The following is a 15,842-nucleotide window of genomic DNA, read 5'->3' as shown; positions in this document are numbered from 1 at the left end:
TGGGACTTCCTCTGGACTGGGGCCAGCGCCCTGTGTGTGCACCTGGGGAGGAAGGAATCCAACCCGGGGCTGCTTGGCAGCGAGCTCAGAGGTGCAGTCAGAGAGAGTAGTCCCTTCCCTTGAGTGCTGTGGGAAGAAGGCATATAGCCACTCCAAGGACAAAAGACCCTGCAAGAGAAACCAGCCCGCTCCTGCCACGTGTCACTGTGATAAAGGTCTGAACAGAGTGGTCTGGGACACTGGTCCTCGGAGGAGAGACTGGGTGTGCCTTCTTTCCCCCCATCACCGACAAAGTCGGGCTTCAGGGAGCAGGACAGAGGGCCCACAGTGGAGGCGGGACCCACCTACACCAAACCCTGCTCCTCTGTGCCTGGTAACTGCTATCTACCAAACCAAGATTGACACTGACTGAACCAGATGGCCCCTCATCCAAACCAGCACAGCCACTGGTTCCAAGACACCATCAGATATCAGCCCAGTGTTTTTGCATTTTCTGGTTTGATTCTTGGTCAATTCTTATTATATATGTATGCACATACACATATATACATATATAATTTTTTTTCTTTCTTACTTCCTCTTATTTCTTCCCTCCTCTATTCTGGTTGGTGGTTTGTTTAAGCAGACATTTTTAAATTTATTCTTTTTACACCTCTTCTGTATCTCCTTCTTTTTTATTTTTCCTCTTTCTCTCTGTATTCAGCCATATAGTTTCTCGATTCTCTGCCTGATCAATTTTTTTTTCTTTTCTTTTCCCCCGCCCCTGTCATTTCTTTCTTTGTATGGGATAAGTCTTCTCCTACTACCACCCTCCCCCTTTTAAAATTTTTTCCAGGGTTACTTCAATCAACAAATCAAAGCACACCTAGTGGAAGATCCAAACCACCACTACAAGTAGGGAGATAAAGCAGCCAGAGTCAAAACAACAGAGAGCAAACAACACACTCCAAAGAGACCTCCTGAAGGGCCAGGCCCTGGATAGTGTATGACTCCTTTTTAATATAGTAGTTCTCACAGGTGCAGGATACATTACAAGCTATTAAAACACATAAAGGAGAGAAAACTAGCCAAAATGATGAAATAGAAGAATTCTCCTCAAAAGAAATTCCAGGAAATGACAGCTAGAGAATTGCTTAAAACAGATATAAACAATGTATCTCATCAAGAATTTAAAATAATATTCATAATATTAATAGCTGGGCTTGAAAAAGGCATAGAATACAGCAGAAAATATATTGCTGCAGAGATCAAAGAACTGAGAAATAGTCACAATGAATTAAGAAACGCTGTAAATGAGGTACAAAATAAACTAGTTGCAGTGACAGCATGGATGGAGGAAGCAGAGGGGAGAATAAGTGAAATAGAAGAAAAAATTATGGACAATGATAAAGCCAAGAAAAAGAGAGTTAGAAAATAATAGACCATGAGAATTAGAGAACTAGGTAATTCAATGAAATGTAATATCCGTATCATAGAAGTTCCAGAAGCAGAGAGAGAGAGAGAGAAAGGGGCAGAATGTTTACTTGAACAAATTATAGCTGAGAACTTCCCTAATCTGGGGAAGGAAACAGACATCCAAATCCAGGAGGCACAGAAAACTCCCTTCAGAATCAATAAGAATAGATCTTCACCACAGCATATCATAGTGAAAACTAGCAAAATACAAAGATAAAGAGAGATTTCTGAAAGCACCTAGGGACAAATGGAGCTTAACCTACAAGGGTAGACACATAAGGGTAGTAGCAGACCTGTCCACTGAAACTTGGCATGCCAGAAGGCAGTGGCAGGAAATATTCAATGTGCTGAATGAGAAATATATGCAGCCAAGAATCCTTAATCCAGCAAGACTGTCATTCATAACAGAAGGAGAGATAAAGGCTTTCCCAGATAAAGGAGTTCATGACCACCAAACCAGCCCTGCAAGAGATCCTATGGGGGACTCTGTGAGTGGAATGCTGCAGACTATAAAGGACAAGACATCTCCACAAGCCTGAAACCTACAGATAACACAATGACACTAAATCCATATCTTTCAATAATCACTCTGAATGTAAATGGACTAAATGCTCCAATCAAAAGACACAGAGTATCAGAATGGATAAAAAACCAAGATCCATCTATATGCTGTCTACAAGAGACTCATTAAAAAAATTTTTTTGTAATGTTTATTTTTTAGAAAGACAGAGCACAAGCGGGGGAGGGGCAGAGAGAGAGGGAGACACAGAACCCAAAGCAGGCTCCAGGCTCCGAGCTGTCAGCACAGAGCCCAACACAGGGCTTGAACTCATGAACTGTGAGATTGTGGCCTGAACCAAAGTCAGATGCCCAACCAACTGAGCCACCCAGGCGCCCCCCCACAGAGTTGTTTGGCACAAGGACATAGGAAATATGACATAAGCATTTATTTCTCTATAAAGAAAATCCATTTAAGGCAAGTGTGAAAAGTTTGTCTACACAATTGACATGTGATCATCATGAGTCCAAACTGAATGTGTTATTCTGGAAAAAGTAGTAGTGACAGATTCTATTTCCTTTACTAAGCAAATAGCAGCATAGAATAACTCATTACTTATAGCAGCTGCTCCATCTGTGAAATCACAAGTTTAAAAACATTGCCTACAATGGAAACATATGTGCTCTAGACCACAGTTCACATAAACACATACAGTAAGCATATAAACCATGATTCCCATTCTTTACTGCACAATTTATAAAAACTTTATAAAAAGAAATCCATAATTCCACGGCCTCCAATATGTTTTGTCTGAATTTACATTATTTAGGGCAAAGAGGCTGTATGTCATATATAATACATGCATATTTCTTGCTTGCCATTTAGCACAAACACTCAGATCCATGCATACACACACAAACACTTAGATAACTAAGTAGTGCTTTCTTGAAAGTGCTGGACTTCCATAGATTGGTGGCATCTAAGAGTTCACATAACAAGTAGGATGTTGGGACACCTAAATGGCTCAGTTGGTTGAGCGTCCGACTAGTGATTACAGCTCAGGTCATGATCCCAGGGTTGTAGGATCAAGCCCCATGTTGGGCTGAATGTGAACCTTGCTTAAGATTCTCTCTCTTTCTTTCTGTCCCTCTGCCCCTCTTCCCCATTCTTGCTCTCTCTCTCTCTTAAAGAAAAAAAAAAAGGTAGGATGGATATATTGTAAGTATAACTTTAGCACAACCAAGTAGAAACAATTTTTAAATCTACTTTGAAATATAAAATGATATAATTCATGTGTAATTGACATCCTTCAGCTTCTGAATCCATGGGTGTTATTTACGTTTTTGTCATGTGTCATAAAATAAGCTTCTTTGCATTTCTCCCCCCAAATTCTACTGTAATTATAGAAAAGGAATTACTGGAGATTCTGTAGAAATGAGATAGATCCAGCTGGGTGAGGTGGGTGAGGTGGGTGAGTACATAAATGCTTTTATATACTTGAACTACAAGATGGTGCATATAAAGTAACAGCAATACATTCATTAACTTTAAATTCACCTCCTTTTTTTCCCCCCCCTGATACAATTAAACACAGAGAGTAAGACTGATTCAACTTTATACCAAGAAACAGAGCAAAGCTACTTGTAGAAATACTACCTCCTAGTGGAAACATCACTTTTCATTTGTTTTATAAAGCAATGGAATATAGCAAAATTACTTGGTAACTATACTATTATTCACAATTTAAAATTACAAAGTTAGACAAAGTTTAGTTTGATACTTAGTACCTCCAAAGAATGTCATGAGTTCTCTTCTGATTTACAAACTTAATTCCTTTTCTTAATAAAATGACAACCAGTATTGCCTACCCACAGTTAGTAGGAGAGCTTAGCTTGAAAACTACTTATTAAAAATAAAAATCATCATTGTGGTTGTACCGTCAAAGTACCATAAGCCTATATATAAATGCTTCAGAGTGAGAAAGATCTTACAGAAACAGTAAGACATGATTATTTAACAACCTAGTTATTTTTGTCTCTAAGTTACTGAACCAATACTTTTTCACTCAGTAAAACAGCATGGAGACTTTTCATTAAATACTTTGGAACAGATAAATTAAAATCATAGTCAAATATAATTTTATTTTATTTTAGAATATTTTGGTACATAATGTGAATATGGCCACCTAATACTCTTGTAAATTTGTAAACTTCAAACAAAATAATGCATAGTAAAGAACTGGAAAATTATCAACTTTTCTTAATGTGTGAAATTATTCTTTATTGTTATCATTAAACAAAAGTATTTTGCCTGAGTTTTAAATTGTTGTCGTATACTTTGTGTTTAGTGCCTTCCCTGAACTGGAAGAAATGAGGTATTTAAATTTTACACTGACCTATGAGTTGCATAGAAGAAATCAACTGAACAAGGTATCAGGCTGTGACAACTTTACAACACATATCACAGTACTACAGTTGCTGGTTTATTGACTGCCATCTTTCACTATATATTAAACCTCCTAAAGGCTACATTTTTTTAACCTATCCTAGTATCTCAACAAAATTTTGACTGAATGTATGAAAGGATGATATTAATAAAAAGTTGAAAATAAAAATTTGACTTAGATAGCTTTGATTAACTGTAAAATCTGAAATGAGATTTGAAGTCACAAGATGTGGGTTCAAATCCTACTTTATCACAAATTGTATGATTTTAAACTCTACCTCAGTGAGACTTAGTTACCTCATCTGAATAAAGATAACAACTGGCCCATGAATTTCAGAATAGCTGTAAAGATAAAATGAGGTAATATATGTAAAAGTCCCTTGTAAATACCCGACAAATATAATTTTCCATTATTCTACTACCTGTTCATAAAGAACCATATGAATAGGATAAAAAATTTTAAGATGCAGTGTAACTACAAACATTAAAAATACATGCCATATATACCACTTTTCCCAAGTGAAAATAGCTTGACTCTTCTCTTCAGCCTACAAATATACTTAAAACTCCTGATCAAAAGAAAAAAAAATACCTCCTCCTTTGAGATATAGCCCCCCAGTTCTTTATCTTCTCTAGTAAATACTATCAAAGAAGAGTGGACACCTATGCATCCTCTTTGTCAGTGCCCTGAAATCCGACTCTCCCACAACGGCCTATAGAACAGCCTCAGAATGGTTAATCCACTGGTTTCTTCTTAGTCCTCATTTTATTCCATCTCTGAACATTTCTTGTATGTTTTATCTCTGAAAATTCTGAGTACCTCTCACATCCACGCTTGCTTCTTTCTTCAAACTAGGAATACTCTGGGTGTTTTTTCCTGATTTCTAATGATTAATCTTTTTTATTATTATTATTGGTTCAGCTTCTTATTCTTCAAATGCAGGTATTGTAAGAGGTTTCACCCTCAAACCCCCTTTTTTTTCTTATCTTGTAGTTCTGCCTAGATGATTCAGTCTACTCCAATGGACTCAGGCCTCATTTTTGCATAGCCAACTTCTAAAGCTCTTTCTCCCAGCTCCCACCAAGGTGCCAGGGCTGTATTCTCGTCATTGACCAAATATTTCCATCTGGATATACTTTAGTCTGTGTGTCAAACTCATCATTCTTCTCCCTTTTCCCAAACTTCTTTCTTCCTCTTGTTGCCACTCTCGATAGTCAACCAAGCAGAAATCTTGGAGTCATCAATGACTTCTCCACTCTTCTTCACCTGTCTTCATCTATTAAGAGGATCTCTGATTCCATGTCTGAAAACTTTCTCCATCTATTTTTTCCATCTTAATTTCCATGGTATTTACTTAGGCTTCATTCTTTATTTTTGTAAAAATATTTTGCCTGTTAACTAATTCTCTCTGCCTTGATCTCTTGCAATTTAAATCCATCCTGTTATAGATGCCAAGGAAATAAAAACACTCCTCTACTTTTTATGCCTACTTTTTACCTGAAAAATCAACTCTAAACTCTCTGACATGGCATGTGAGACCCTAATTAATCTCTTTCCAAACTGTTTTTCCAGTAACTTCTGCCTACACATTTCTCTCTCTATAACATGTTACACACTCAATTTCATGCCCTAGTTCATGGTGTTCCCTCTATCTGTTATGGTTGTTCTTCATTTGTCAAAAGCCTGTACATCTTTTGGGCCCATGTGATATATCATATTCTCTATAGCACTTTCACTATCCTGCCTTCCAGATAGAATTAATCCTTTCTTCTTCTGTACTCTTCCATTACTAACAAAATTAAATTTAAGTATTATAGGTGTCTATCTCCTCCACTGCATTAGACTTAAGGGGAAAAGTTACTACTTATTTTGATTCACCTATGCTTTACCAATGCTTGACAAATAGAGGGTATCCAATAAATACTGAACTGAGCAGACCTATTCCTGATTTATGTAACATAGAAAATAGAACAAACTTTAAGAATAATCCTTATCTAGATTTTGTTAGAATCAAATAAAAATCATTTGGTTTTTCGATATTAATGAAAATATTCCTAAAGATGAATTATCCATTATAATCCTTTCAGCTTTAAGTAAATCAAACAGCTAAATTTCTCTTTTGCCGAAGGGTTTAGAAGGAGGCAGGAAACAGTTGTGTAAAAATCCAGTCAAGCATCTGTAAAAATACATTGAAATCAAATAAGAGACCCTTACTAGTGCTATTACAATATCAAGCTGAAAATCATAAAGTCCATTAAAGTCTTTTGTATATTACAGAGTTAAAGCCATTGTGAAGATTAAAAATATTATTAACTCAGTTAAAAGTAAACTTAAGGAAAATTAGATATATGCTAAAGGGTTAGCACTAAATCACTGTCATGAAATATTTCTGTATACCTCTAAGAAAATTATCTGAAATAAATACTAATTTAATAAAATTACACTCAGTCTTGCTCTTTGAATACAGATCAGGTATCAGAAAATTATAGCCCATGGGCTAAACCTGTCTGGCCCCTCACCTTTTTTTATAAATAGAGTTTTACTGAAATATAGTAATACTCATTTGTTTCTGTGTTTTTCCTGTCTGCTTTTGTTGTACAATGGCAAAGATGAGTAGAGTCAGAGACTGCACATACTACAAAGCCTAAATATTTATTATTTATCCTTTAAAGAAAACTGGTAAACTCCTGCTATAGATAATCAGTTAGAAATCTAGCTGAAAACCAAGCCAGCTTGTGTATGAGAGGATTTTTTATTATTCTAGAATTTAGAATCTTTATGTAAAGATTTCTTCTCAAATCAAAAGAATAAAAAAAAAAGTATGAGGATGTTATGATAGGAAATATACTGATATGAAGTAGAAGATATATGATATTCATACAGGATTTATTTTAAAGAATAAATGATTTCATTTTATACTTATATGCTGGACTGATTATTCTTCATTAATTAGGAAAAGGAGTGGCTATTCTTTACAGCATATCATTGAAAATTAACTTTTCTACCTCTATTGCTTCAATAAAAAGTAGAAACTTAATTCTTCCTACAAGAATAAAGGAGTAAAGTTAAATATGATTAATTCTTAAAAATCAGGGGAGGGAAAGGTAGAAAGAGGAAGGAGAGAAGGTAAGGAAGAGAGAACACCTACTGTACCTCATTCTCTAATTGATATGAAGCCAATCTGTGTACCAAAATTAAGGCCATCTCGGACATGGGAGAAAAACTTGTCAGGATGGCAGGATGTACAGATGTTGAGATCTTGGTTCAGGTCCTGAATATTCTGTGGTAGAATTCCTCCTCGTTCTAGAAGAATCCTTGGGATAAAGATTTTTCAAAAGATAGCAAGAGTTTATTTTACCAATAGACAAAGCAGTAAAATGTGTGTGTGTGTATGTTTTGGATATTGGTATAAAAGAATTCTAGGAAAGATCTGCTTGAAACAATGCAAGTTGATTCTCAGATATAGAATATGAACAAGTACAGGAATTGGTAGATTTTATCACCATTAATCACTTAAATTCATATATAAAGTGTAAAACCTTTCATATTGTTCTGCAGACATGACCTGGGAATTTTATAATCAAAATCAAGTACTTATTCAGAAAAAAACTTCTAAAGTTACTAGAGTATTTGCAGACAAGATTAATTTGATTCAGAACATGCTTTTTAGTCATTTGACCCTCCCTTCTCCTGTCCTCCGCTTAACCAGAGTTTTCACAGAGAATCTGTTTCTCCATAAACACTTGTGATATGAAATGTGACTATAAATTAGTGAGACTAATTCCACAAGTCACATTAAGAAGTCACATCAATTTCAATCCTTTCTACTTATGTGTTAAATGAGGCAGAATCTGGGCAAGGTTTTGTTGGCTGGAATAGAAACACAATTCAAATCAATTTTCCTTTATAGGAATCATAATGGCTATTAATAGCAAAACTTCGTAATTCAAAATTATAAGGGACCATAAAAAGCTTGAAAGTGATTATGTGATTATATTACTTAACATTTTTTCTACGAAATATATTCCTCTAGTTAGAGAATAAAAACAGTTTTAAACCATCAGCTTTCTGATAGTTTATTATATTTAGGAGATTTTAGTTGAGGAATGCCTATGAAGTATATGGCAACTTTTCTATATGAAGTTTAAATAGATCTCTCAAAACTACATGGTAAATATATCCTCTTTCACTTTTAAGTCAGTAAGAGGCACCAGACAGGAAAATTTCACTATTGAAACTTAAATGACAATAGATTTCATACTTAAAATAAGTTTTTATGTATATGTGTACGTCAGCTACTTAAATATCTGCCGCCTGAATTTTTCTTGTAGTTACTAATTGTTCTCTAAAGTACTTTTCATTTTAGAAGCAGGGGTAGCTGGGTGGTTCAGTCAGTTGAGCATCTGACTTGGGCTCAGGTCATGATCTCATGGTTCATGAGTTTGAGCCCCACATCAGGCTCACTGCTCTCAGCACAGAACCCAATGTCCTCCTCTCTGTGGCCAGCCCCTGGTCTGTGCATGCTCTTGTTTTCTCTCTCTCTCAAAAATAAAAAATATTTAAAAATAAAATAAAATAAAATAAAATAAACTGAGGTACTCATGCCACAGAGACTATACATTTTAAAAAAAGAAAGAAAGAAAAAAGAAACAATAAGCAATAATCAAACTTGCAGTTCTGGAATGAAATCAAACTTACCTAGTGGCTTTACGAATGTCAACATAGGGATTTGGTGAATCAAATAACCGTACACATTCAGGATCAAGATTATGAAACCCCTTTGCTGATTCTCTTGGCAGAGTAAAACAGCAAGGTCCTACTGAAGGGCCCAGTACAACGATAATGTCTTCCAAACTACAGCCGTATTCTGTGATCAGAGCATGCACTGTAGCCATAGCAACACCTAACAAAGTACCTCTCCAACCTGGCAAACAGGAAGAAAAAAAGATAAGGAAGTTAAAATATAACATTTCACCTTAATTTATATCTACCTTAAAAATGTAGTTTGTATGTTTTTCAAAGTTCAGAAACAGCAAATAAATTAAAAAATTAAGCTAAATAATCAATTAACTAAAATATTGGTTTTTAAATTAGGTATATTACACAAAGCACCTGATGTGGAAGAGTTATTTAATGGGAGGTCCCTTCCACTTTCTTTACAAATATTCTGCAGTTTCAGTTTCCACTGGGATTACATACACCTTGTTAGTCTTCTCTCTCCTTCACTTTTTTCAGATATTTTTTTAAATTATGGGAAAAATATGTAAAATTTACCATTTTAACTCTTTTTAGGTGTATACTTCAGTAGTGTTAAATACATTCACACTGTTGTGCAACCAATCTCTAGAACTTTTTCATCTTGCAAAACTGAAACTCTATACCCATTAAATAACAACACCCCCTCACCACTTTCCCCCATCTCTGGTACCTACCATTCTTTTTGTTTCTGTGAATCTGACTGCTATAGATACCTCATATAAGTGGAATCTTACAAGTATCTCTTTGTGACTGAATTACTACACTTAGCATAATGCCCTCAAACTCTTCACTCGGGTGTCAGGATTTCCTTCCTTTTTAATGCTAAAATATACCATTGTATGTATATATCACATTTTGCTTATCTAGTCATCCATCTGTGGACTCTTAGATTGCTTTCCACCTCTTTGCCATTGTGGATAATTCTGCCATGAGTATGGGTGTAAAAGTATCTTGTCAAGATCCTGCTTTCAATTCTTTTGGATATACCCAGAAGTAGAATTGCTGGATCACAGGGTAATTCTATTTTAAAATTTTTGAGGAACCACATTATTTGCTATAGCAGCTGCACCATTTTACATTCCCACCAACAGTACATCAGGGTTCCAGTTTCTCCACATCCTTACCAACATTTGTTATTTTTGTTTGTTTGTTTGTTTTTAATATTAGCTATCCTAAGGGGTGTGAGATGATATCTCACTATAGTTTTGATTTGCATTTCCCTAATTAATATATTTAATTAATATATTCACATGTTTCTTGACCATTTGCTTATCACGTTTGGAGAAATATCTAGTCAACTTCTTTGCCTATTTTTCTGGGTTATTTGTTTTTTGTGGTTGTTGAATTGTAGGAGTTCTTTATATATTCTGGACATTAACCCCTTATTGGATAAATGAATTGCAAATATTTTCTCCCATTTCATGGGTTGCCTTTTAATTGTGTTGACAGTGTCCTTTGATGTTGTTTGTAATTTTGATAAAATCCAATTTACCTATTTTTACTTCTGTTTCTTGTGCTTTTGGTATCACATCTATGAAACCATTGCCTCATCCAAGTTCACAGGGATTTACACTGTTTTCTTTGATGAATTTTATAGATTCAGCTCTTACATGTAGGTCTTTAACCCATTTTGAGTTAATTTTTATATATGATGTGAGAGAAGGGTCTAATATCATTCTTCTGTGTGTGAATATCCAGTTTTCTCAGAGCTATTTGTTGAAGACACTATCCTTTCCCCATTGTATAGTCTAGGTACCTTGTTGAAAATCTTTTGGCCATATAGGGGCACCTGGGTGGCTCAGTCAGTTGAGCGAGGTCATGATCTCACAGTTCATGGGTTCAAGCCCCGTGTTGGACTCTGTGCTGATGGCAGGCTCAGAGCCTAGAGCCTGTTTCAGATTCTGTGTCTACCTCTCTCTCTGACTCTCCCCTGCTCATGCTGTCTGTCTCTCAGAAATAAATAAAAAACATTAAAAAAAAAATCTTTTGACCATATATGCAAGGGTTTATTTCTGGGATCTCTGTTCTGTCTCATTGGTCTATATTTCTGTCTTATATTTCTGTACCATACTGTTTTGATTACTGTGGCTTTATAATAAGTTTTGAAATCAGAAAGTGTCAGACCTCTAACTTGATTCAAAAGGGTTTCATTTTGACAGGTTTAATATTTGGTATTTAAAAATAATGTTTCAAAACCTAAGAAGTAACAAATAAGAGTCTCTTTTTTATATTCAGGAACTAAGACTCCAATGTTAAATAACATTTTGATAATGTCAAATCAAAATCTGACTTCTAGACATCCAATCTTATACCTCTAGCTAGATCAAAAGAAAAATATGCCACTTTCTTATTTATCTTTTGTCTAAAAAGCAAAGTAGTCCTAGATTTACAAGCAGAAGGAAATCTGAAAGATCATCCCTTATTTCACATGGAGTCATAACCATAGGATAATCTAAACAGCATTTTAAAATACCTTCAGAAAACAAAATTCCATAACCTTAACATAGCATCTAAAAATCCTCTGTTCTTATCTTTAGATAATAAAGGCACTAGACTATAACATATTAAACTAAATGACCTTTCCCAAACATATCTTGCTTTTTCTTACCTCCATACCTTTTATACATGCTGCTGTACCTTCATCTTCATGAATACTTTTCTGCAACATGCTTCACCTTCCTATTCCCCATTGCTTGGACTTCAAGAGTTCTCAACTAGAGGAAGTACCACTCCCTTTGGAATGTTCTGAAAAGCATGAGGGCTTTCTTTTTGTTGCTGCTGTTCTTACAAGAACTGGAGGTGCTGCTGGCATTAAGAATTTTGAAAGCCAAGCCAATTGCAATATAAGATCATCTTGCCCAAAATGTTAATAGCACCCCTGCTGAGAAACACTGGCACTAGTCAGGTCCTACAAATTCTTCAGAAATCAGCCTGGTTACTGTTTCCTTTGGGAATTCTACTCTGATTCATATAATTTGATTTATGTACTGTCTTTACCTGTTTCTATAATAAGAGTATGTGGCTCTACCCCTTTACATTTAATACCATGTAAAGTAATTAACTGTCTTGTCATGCTCACCAGAAAGAAATTATAACTTTGCCTATACTACAAAATTGGTAAAATCTTAAATGCTTCATTAAGGATACTTACCAGAGTGAGCAACCCCACATGCTTTTTTGACAGGATCAGCAAAAACTATTGGTATACAGTCAGCACCAAGGGCTGCTATTGTGACTCCCCTCTGATTTGTGGTAATTCCATCATAAGATTCAGGCTCCTTCCTTCCCATAATCCAGACGTCATTGGCATGATCAGTCTAATACCAAAGATGTGTGATAAAAATATTTTCAAAGTAGGTTTCTCACACCATAAGCTTTTCTGAAAAAACTCTTTTTGTATGAAATTATACAAGCAGTTTAATATTACTAGCAAGCATTAAATACATCACTCCTATATGTGGTAAATACCAAATTACTTATCATTTAAGTTTTGGAATTATAATCTCTGCATATTTTAGTTAAAGGAAAACACTAGGCATGGGTAAATCTCTGCTTACAGCACTTTCATAGAGTGTTATTCATGGAAAGAAGTTAATTACCAAATCAATGATATTTTTACTTTTCCTGATTCAAATAAAGCTAGAATTCTGTAAAAAACAAGGCATCAATTGTGACCTTAGTTCCTCCTAATACTGATTTAGAAAATAATGGCCTTTCTCTCTCATCATTCTGGAATCTTCCTTCTGAATCAAAAAGGGCAGTGACACTATACCCTGAGAATTAAAGGTACTCTTAGACATGAAGTAGCTTCAGTTGAAATCTATCACAGAATTGATATTTAAGCTACAGCATATAGAACTAAGAAAAACAACATAAGCATTATCCTAAATTTTTCAGTAAAACACCAAATGCAAAAGTTAAACAGCTTGATTAAAGTCCATGTAGTCATTAGCACAGTCAAGAATATACTTTGTATCTTCTAAAACACGAAACAAAACTTTACCTTTATTTGGTAAAATTTCTCCACATTAAATCCTGCAGCATTCCCCAACCTACGCAGATTTTCTTCAACAACCACCTTGGGATCTCTCCGTTTGGAACTACTGAAGAGGTTGAATGAGCTAAGAGTTGGTATGTAAGATATCCCACCTGTTCTTGTAGTAAATCCATGCAAGAAAATATCTGTTGAATAGAAATAGTGAAGATTAAAAATATGCTATACAAAGATTATAGAGCGTTACAAACCCAGTCTCCTAGGAAGACTTTCCCTGATCACCTCAAGCTGCATTTGTTTTTGTGGCTTCCAATTTCTACAGCACTCCATGTATTCTTGTTATACACGATTTGTGTTTGCTCTACCTTCCCCATGGGATTATTGCTCGTCAAAGGGTATCTTGTGTCCCATTTGTCTTTGGTATTCCTAATAGCATATAGCTCACAGTAAATATCATTTAACCAAGAAGGAAGCTGGACTCTTAAATTTCATTCTTCTGTCTAGATACCAATGAGTTAAGATTTCAGAATTTCTAAACAGGAGATGCTTAGGGCCATAAATCTCATTTTAAAAGAAGGCTGGGGGATTTGTCTTAAAGCTGAATTTGCACAAAGCAAATTTATTTATTGAGAGTGGCTCTGAAGGGACTATCCCTTGACATGCTGACACTACAAAGCCATCCCTGATACTCCCATGTTGCAGCTGATGCCAACGAGCTTATAAACCCTACAGTCTACAAAAGAGAAGAGGAAAAAAAGGTGACCAATCTTTAAAGAAAGACTTTTTTCAAGTATACCGTAAAAACAACACAGTGTTTAATATACCTGAGATTAAAGGAGATGTGATAATGGTTAATTCTCCTTTCAGTGCTGGCAGGCTTCTCAAAAATGTTTTTATTTCGTTCTGGATTGCTTCTTGTTCTTGATCTGTAATTGTGTTTATTTCAGTGGACTGTTTCAAAAGACCTCCCCTCAAAGTCACCTGTAAATCTTCAAACTCAAAATTGTAAACGTTGGTGAAGAGTTGATCAATAAAAGCTTTCAGTAATGTCTTCCGGTGCATGGGTACAATTACCTTAATGCTACTCAAATTTTTTTCATCAATTTTTTGTTTAATAGTATACAAGGAGGCAGCCATACTAGGATTGCTAACAGTTTCAAATTCTCTCAAGAGAGCTGATAATCCATTGCTTGCTTCCAATTCAAAGTTATGTGCCGCATCCCTTTCACAGGTGATGCTATTACAACACATTATGCAAAGAAACTTGGCCTTGGCAGCATGGTGGTATCGGACAGCATTCAATGTCTTCAGTAATACCTGGTGACTGTTTTTCTGTGAGTTCGATTTCAAACCAAAGAAATCAATCAACACTGCTTCTGCCATGCTTCAACAGGGTACACAGCCCTTCAAAGAAGCCTTCTGTGCCTCCTAAGAAATCACCTATAAAGAAAAATTAGCCCAAGAATGCAAAATTATATCAACCTTCTTATAGTTACAACAGAAATTTGTACCTACATTAAAAAAAAAAAGTTTTATGGATCTAAAAACAAAATAGTAAATATGGACTCCTCCCATTAAAATTAGTCCACTATCCGTCCTACTTGAACCATGAGAGCAGAATCCTCTCTTAATTCGTTTTGTGAAAGTATTTGTACACCGTTCCAGCAGAACAATAGTACCTCGGCTTGTGTGTGTGTGTGTGTGTGTGATGTTTTTGCACACAGCAAGTTTTAAGTAGGGAATTACTTATTGACTTAGACCAAGTCTTGGTTTTTTTAATTACAGGGTGTCAATTTATGTTATATACATCATTAATCTTGACGTGACTGGCATATTAGGTCACACCCCTTCATATGACACATTGGGACCTTAAGTTCAATAGGTTAAATGGAGCTGCACCTAAAATTCACGCTTTTAAGGGGATAAAAGCTGAGTGGATCCCAGGATTTACACAGCACTCCAGGTATGGCAATGGGCACAAAGGCTACAGCGGTTTGGATCAGATGTGCCGCCAACCCTCTTCCTTACTCAGTGCGCAGCCCTGGCCCCGAGCGGACGTTCACCCCTCCAGCCCCGGCACGCCCAGCCCCGGCCTTCGCTTTCTCTTCAGGGGCCGCCTTCGGAGACCCCCGCCCTGGGCCCCGGACCTTTCTTTCCTGCCGCCGCTCTCAACCTCCACTACGTACCGTACTGGGCTCCCGCTGAAGTTCATCTTGCCAGGTTTGAAAAACATTGAGAGAAGCTAGGAAGGTGACGGCCACCCTCCCCTCTGCCTTGGGAAATGACACCCCGCCCGGTCCCGCGCTCGGTCTCCACCTGCCCGAGCTCCTCCAACGCCTGCTCTCCGCCCCCCTGGCACTTCCTGGACCCGCACCGTAGGCACTTTTCCCCGTGCCGCCTGACCGCGCTCCACTTAGACTCAGACCCCCAGTCCGCCGGGAGCTCGGCGGCGCCCGGCACCGAGTCTGGACGGAGCCCGGAAGCCGCCCGCTGGGCACCTGGAGGAGTCCTAAGCCCCGCCCCGCGGCCCCGCACGAGGCGCCGCCTGCCCCACCTCACCCACCTCAGCGCCGACCACCCGCGGGGTGGCCTGGCCGCTAGGCGTGGACTCGACGGCCGGGGTCCCGCGGTTGCAGAGGACCGAGCCCGGCCAGGCCGGCGAGCGGCAGGGAGGCACGAGCGAGGTGGGG

The 15,842-nt window shown here is 37.0% G+C and overlaps 2 protein-coding genes across 4 annotated transcripts in view; one reads left to right on the top strand and one right to left on the bottom strand.

The window, feature by feature from the left end:
- Positions 1 to 6,488: 6,488 nt before the first annotated feature.
- On the bottom strand, positions 6,489 to 15,836 carry LACC1 (laccase domain containing 1). 2 transcript variants are annotated; one of them, XM_077778754.1, is made up of 7 exons: positions 15,716 to 15,836; positions 13,977 to 14,592; positions 13,162 to 13,340; positions 12,310 to 12,475; positions 9,099 to 9,324; positions 7,554 to 7,714; positions 6,489 to 6,576 (listed from the first exon to the last, which is right to left on the bottom strand). In XM_077778754.1, the coding sequence occupies exons 2-6, from the start codon at positions 14,533 to 14,535 to the stop codon at positions 7,555 to 7,557; spliced, it is 1,290 nt and encodes a 429-aa protein (XP_077634880.1). In that variant the 5' UTR covers positions 14,536 to 14,592; positions 15,716 to 15,836; the 3' UTR covers positions 6,489 to 6,576; position 7,554. The 2 variants fall into 2 exon arrangements, with proteins under 2 accessions (XP_077634880.1, XP_077634879.1); XM_077778753.1 differs by lacking the exon at positions 15,716 to 15,836 and adding an exon at positions 15,339 to 15,615.
- The window catches only part of CCDC122 (coiled-coil domain containing 122), a 71,905-nt gene continuing 71,378 nt past the window's right edge, over positions 15,316 to 15,842 (top strand). The window contains exon 1 of one of the 2 annotated variants that reach the window (XM_077778760.1): positions 15,316 to 15,372. The gene's annotated coding sequence lies outside the window, so the exon portion shown is untranslated. Of the gene's footprint in view, positions 15,373 to 15,660; positions 15,837 to 15,842 lie in introns of those variants that run through there. The other variant, XM_077778756.1, reaches the window with a different exon arrangement.

Source organism: Crocuta crocuta, unplaced genomic scaffold (assembly GCF_008692635.1).
Source record: "Crocuta crocuta isolate KB4526 unplaced genomic scaffold, BGI_CrCroc_1.0 scaffold586, whole genome shotgun sequence".
Taxonomy (NCBI): Eukaryota; Metazoa; Chordata; class Mammalia; order Carnivora; family Hyaenidae; genus Crocuta; species Crocuta crocuta.
Note: the sequence above shows the minus strand (reverse complement) of the source record. Positions and strands in the feature narration are given on the sequence as shown.

What these genes read in the sequence shown, in the direction of transcription:
- LACC1 (XM_077778754.1), bottom strand. Translation starts at nt 14,535, where the DNA reads ATGGCAGAAGCAGTGTTGATTGATTTCTTTGGTTTGAAATCGAACTCA. An exon ending in CACATCTCCTTTAATCTCAG is followed by an intron (nt 13,341 to 13,976) that starts GTATATTAAACA and finishes TCTATTCAACAG; the next exon opens with ATATTTTCTTGCATGGATTT. An exon ending in GACATTCGTAAAGCCACTAG is followed by an intron (nt 7,715 to 9,098) that starts GTAAGTTTGATT and finishes CTTTATCCCAAG; the next exon opens with GATTCTTCTAGAACGAGGAG.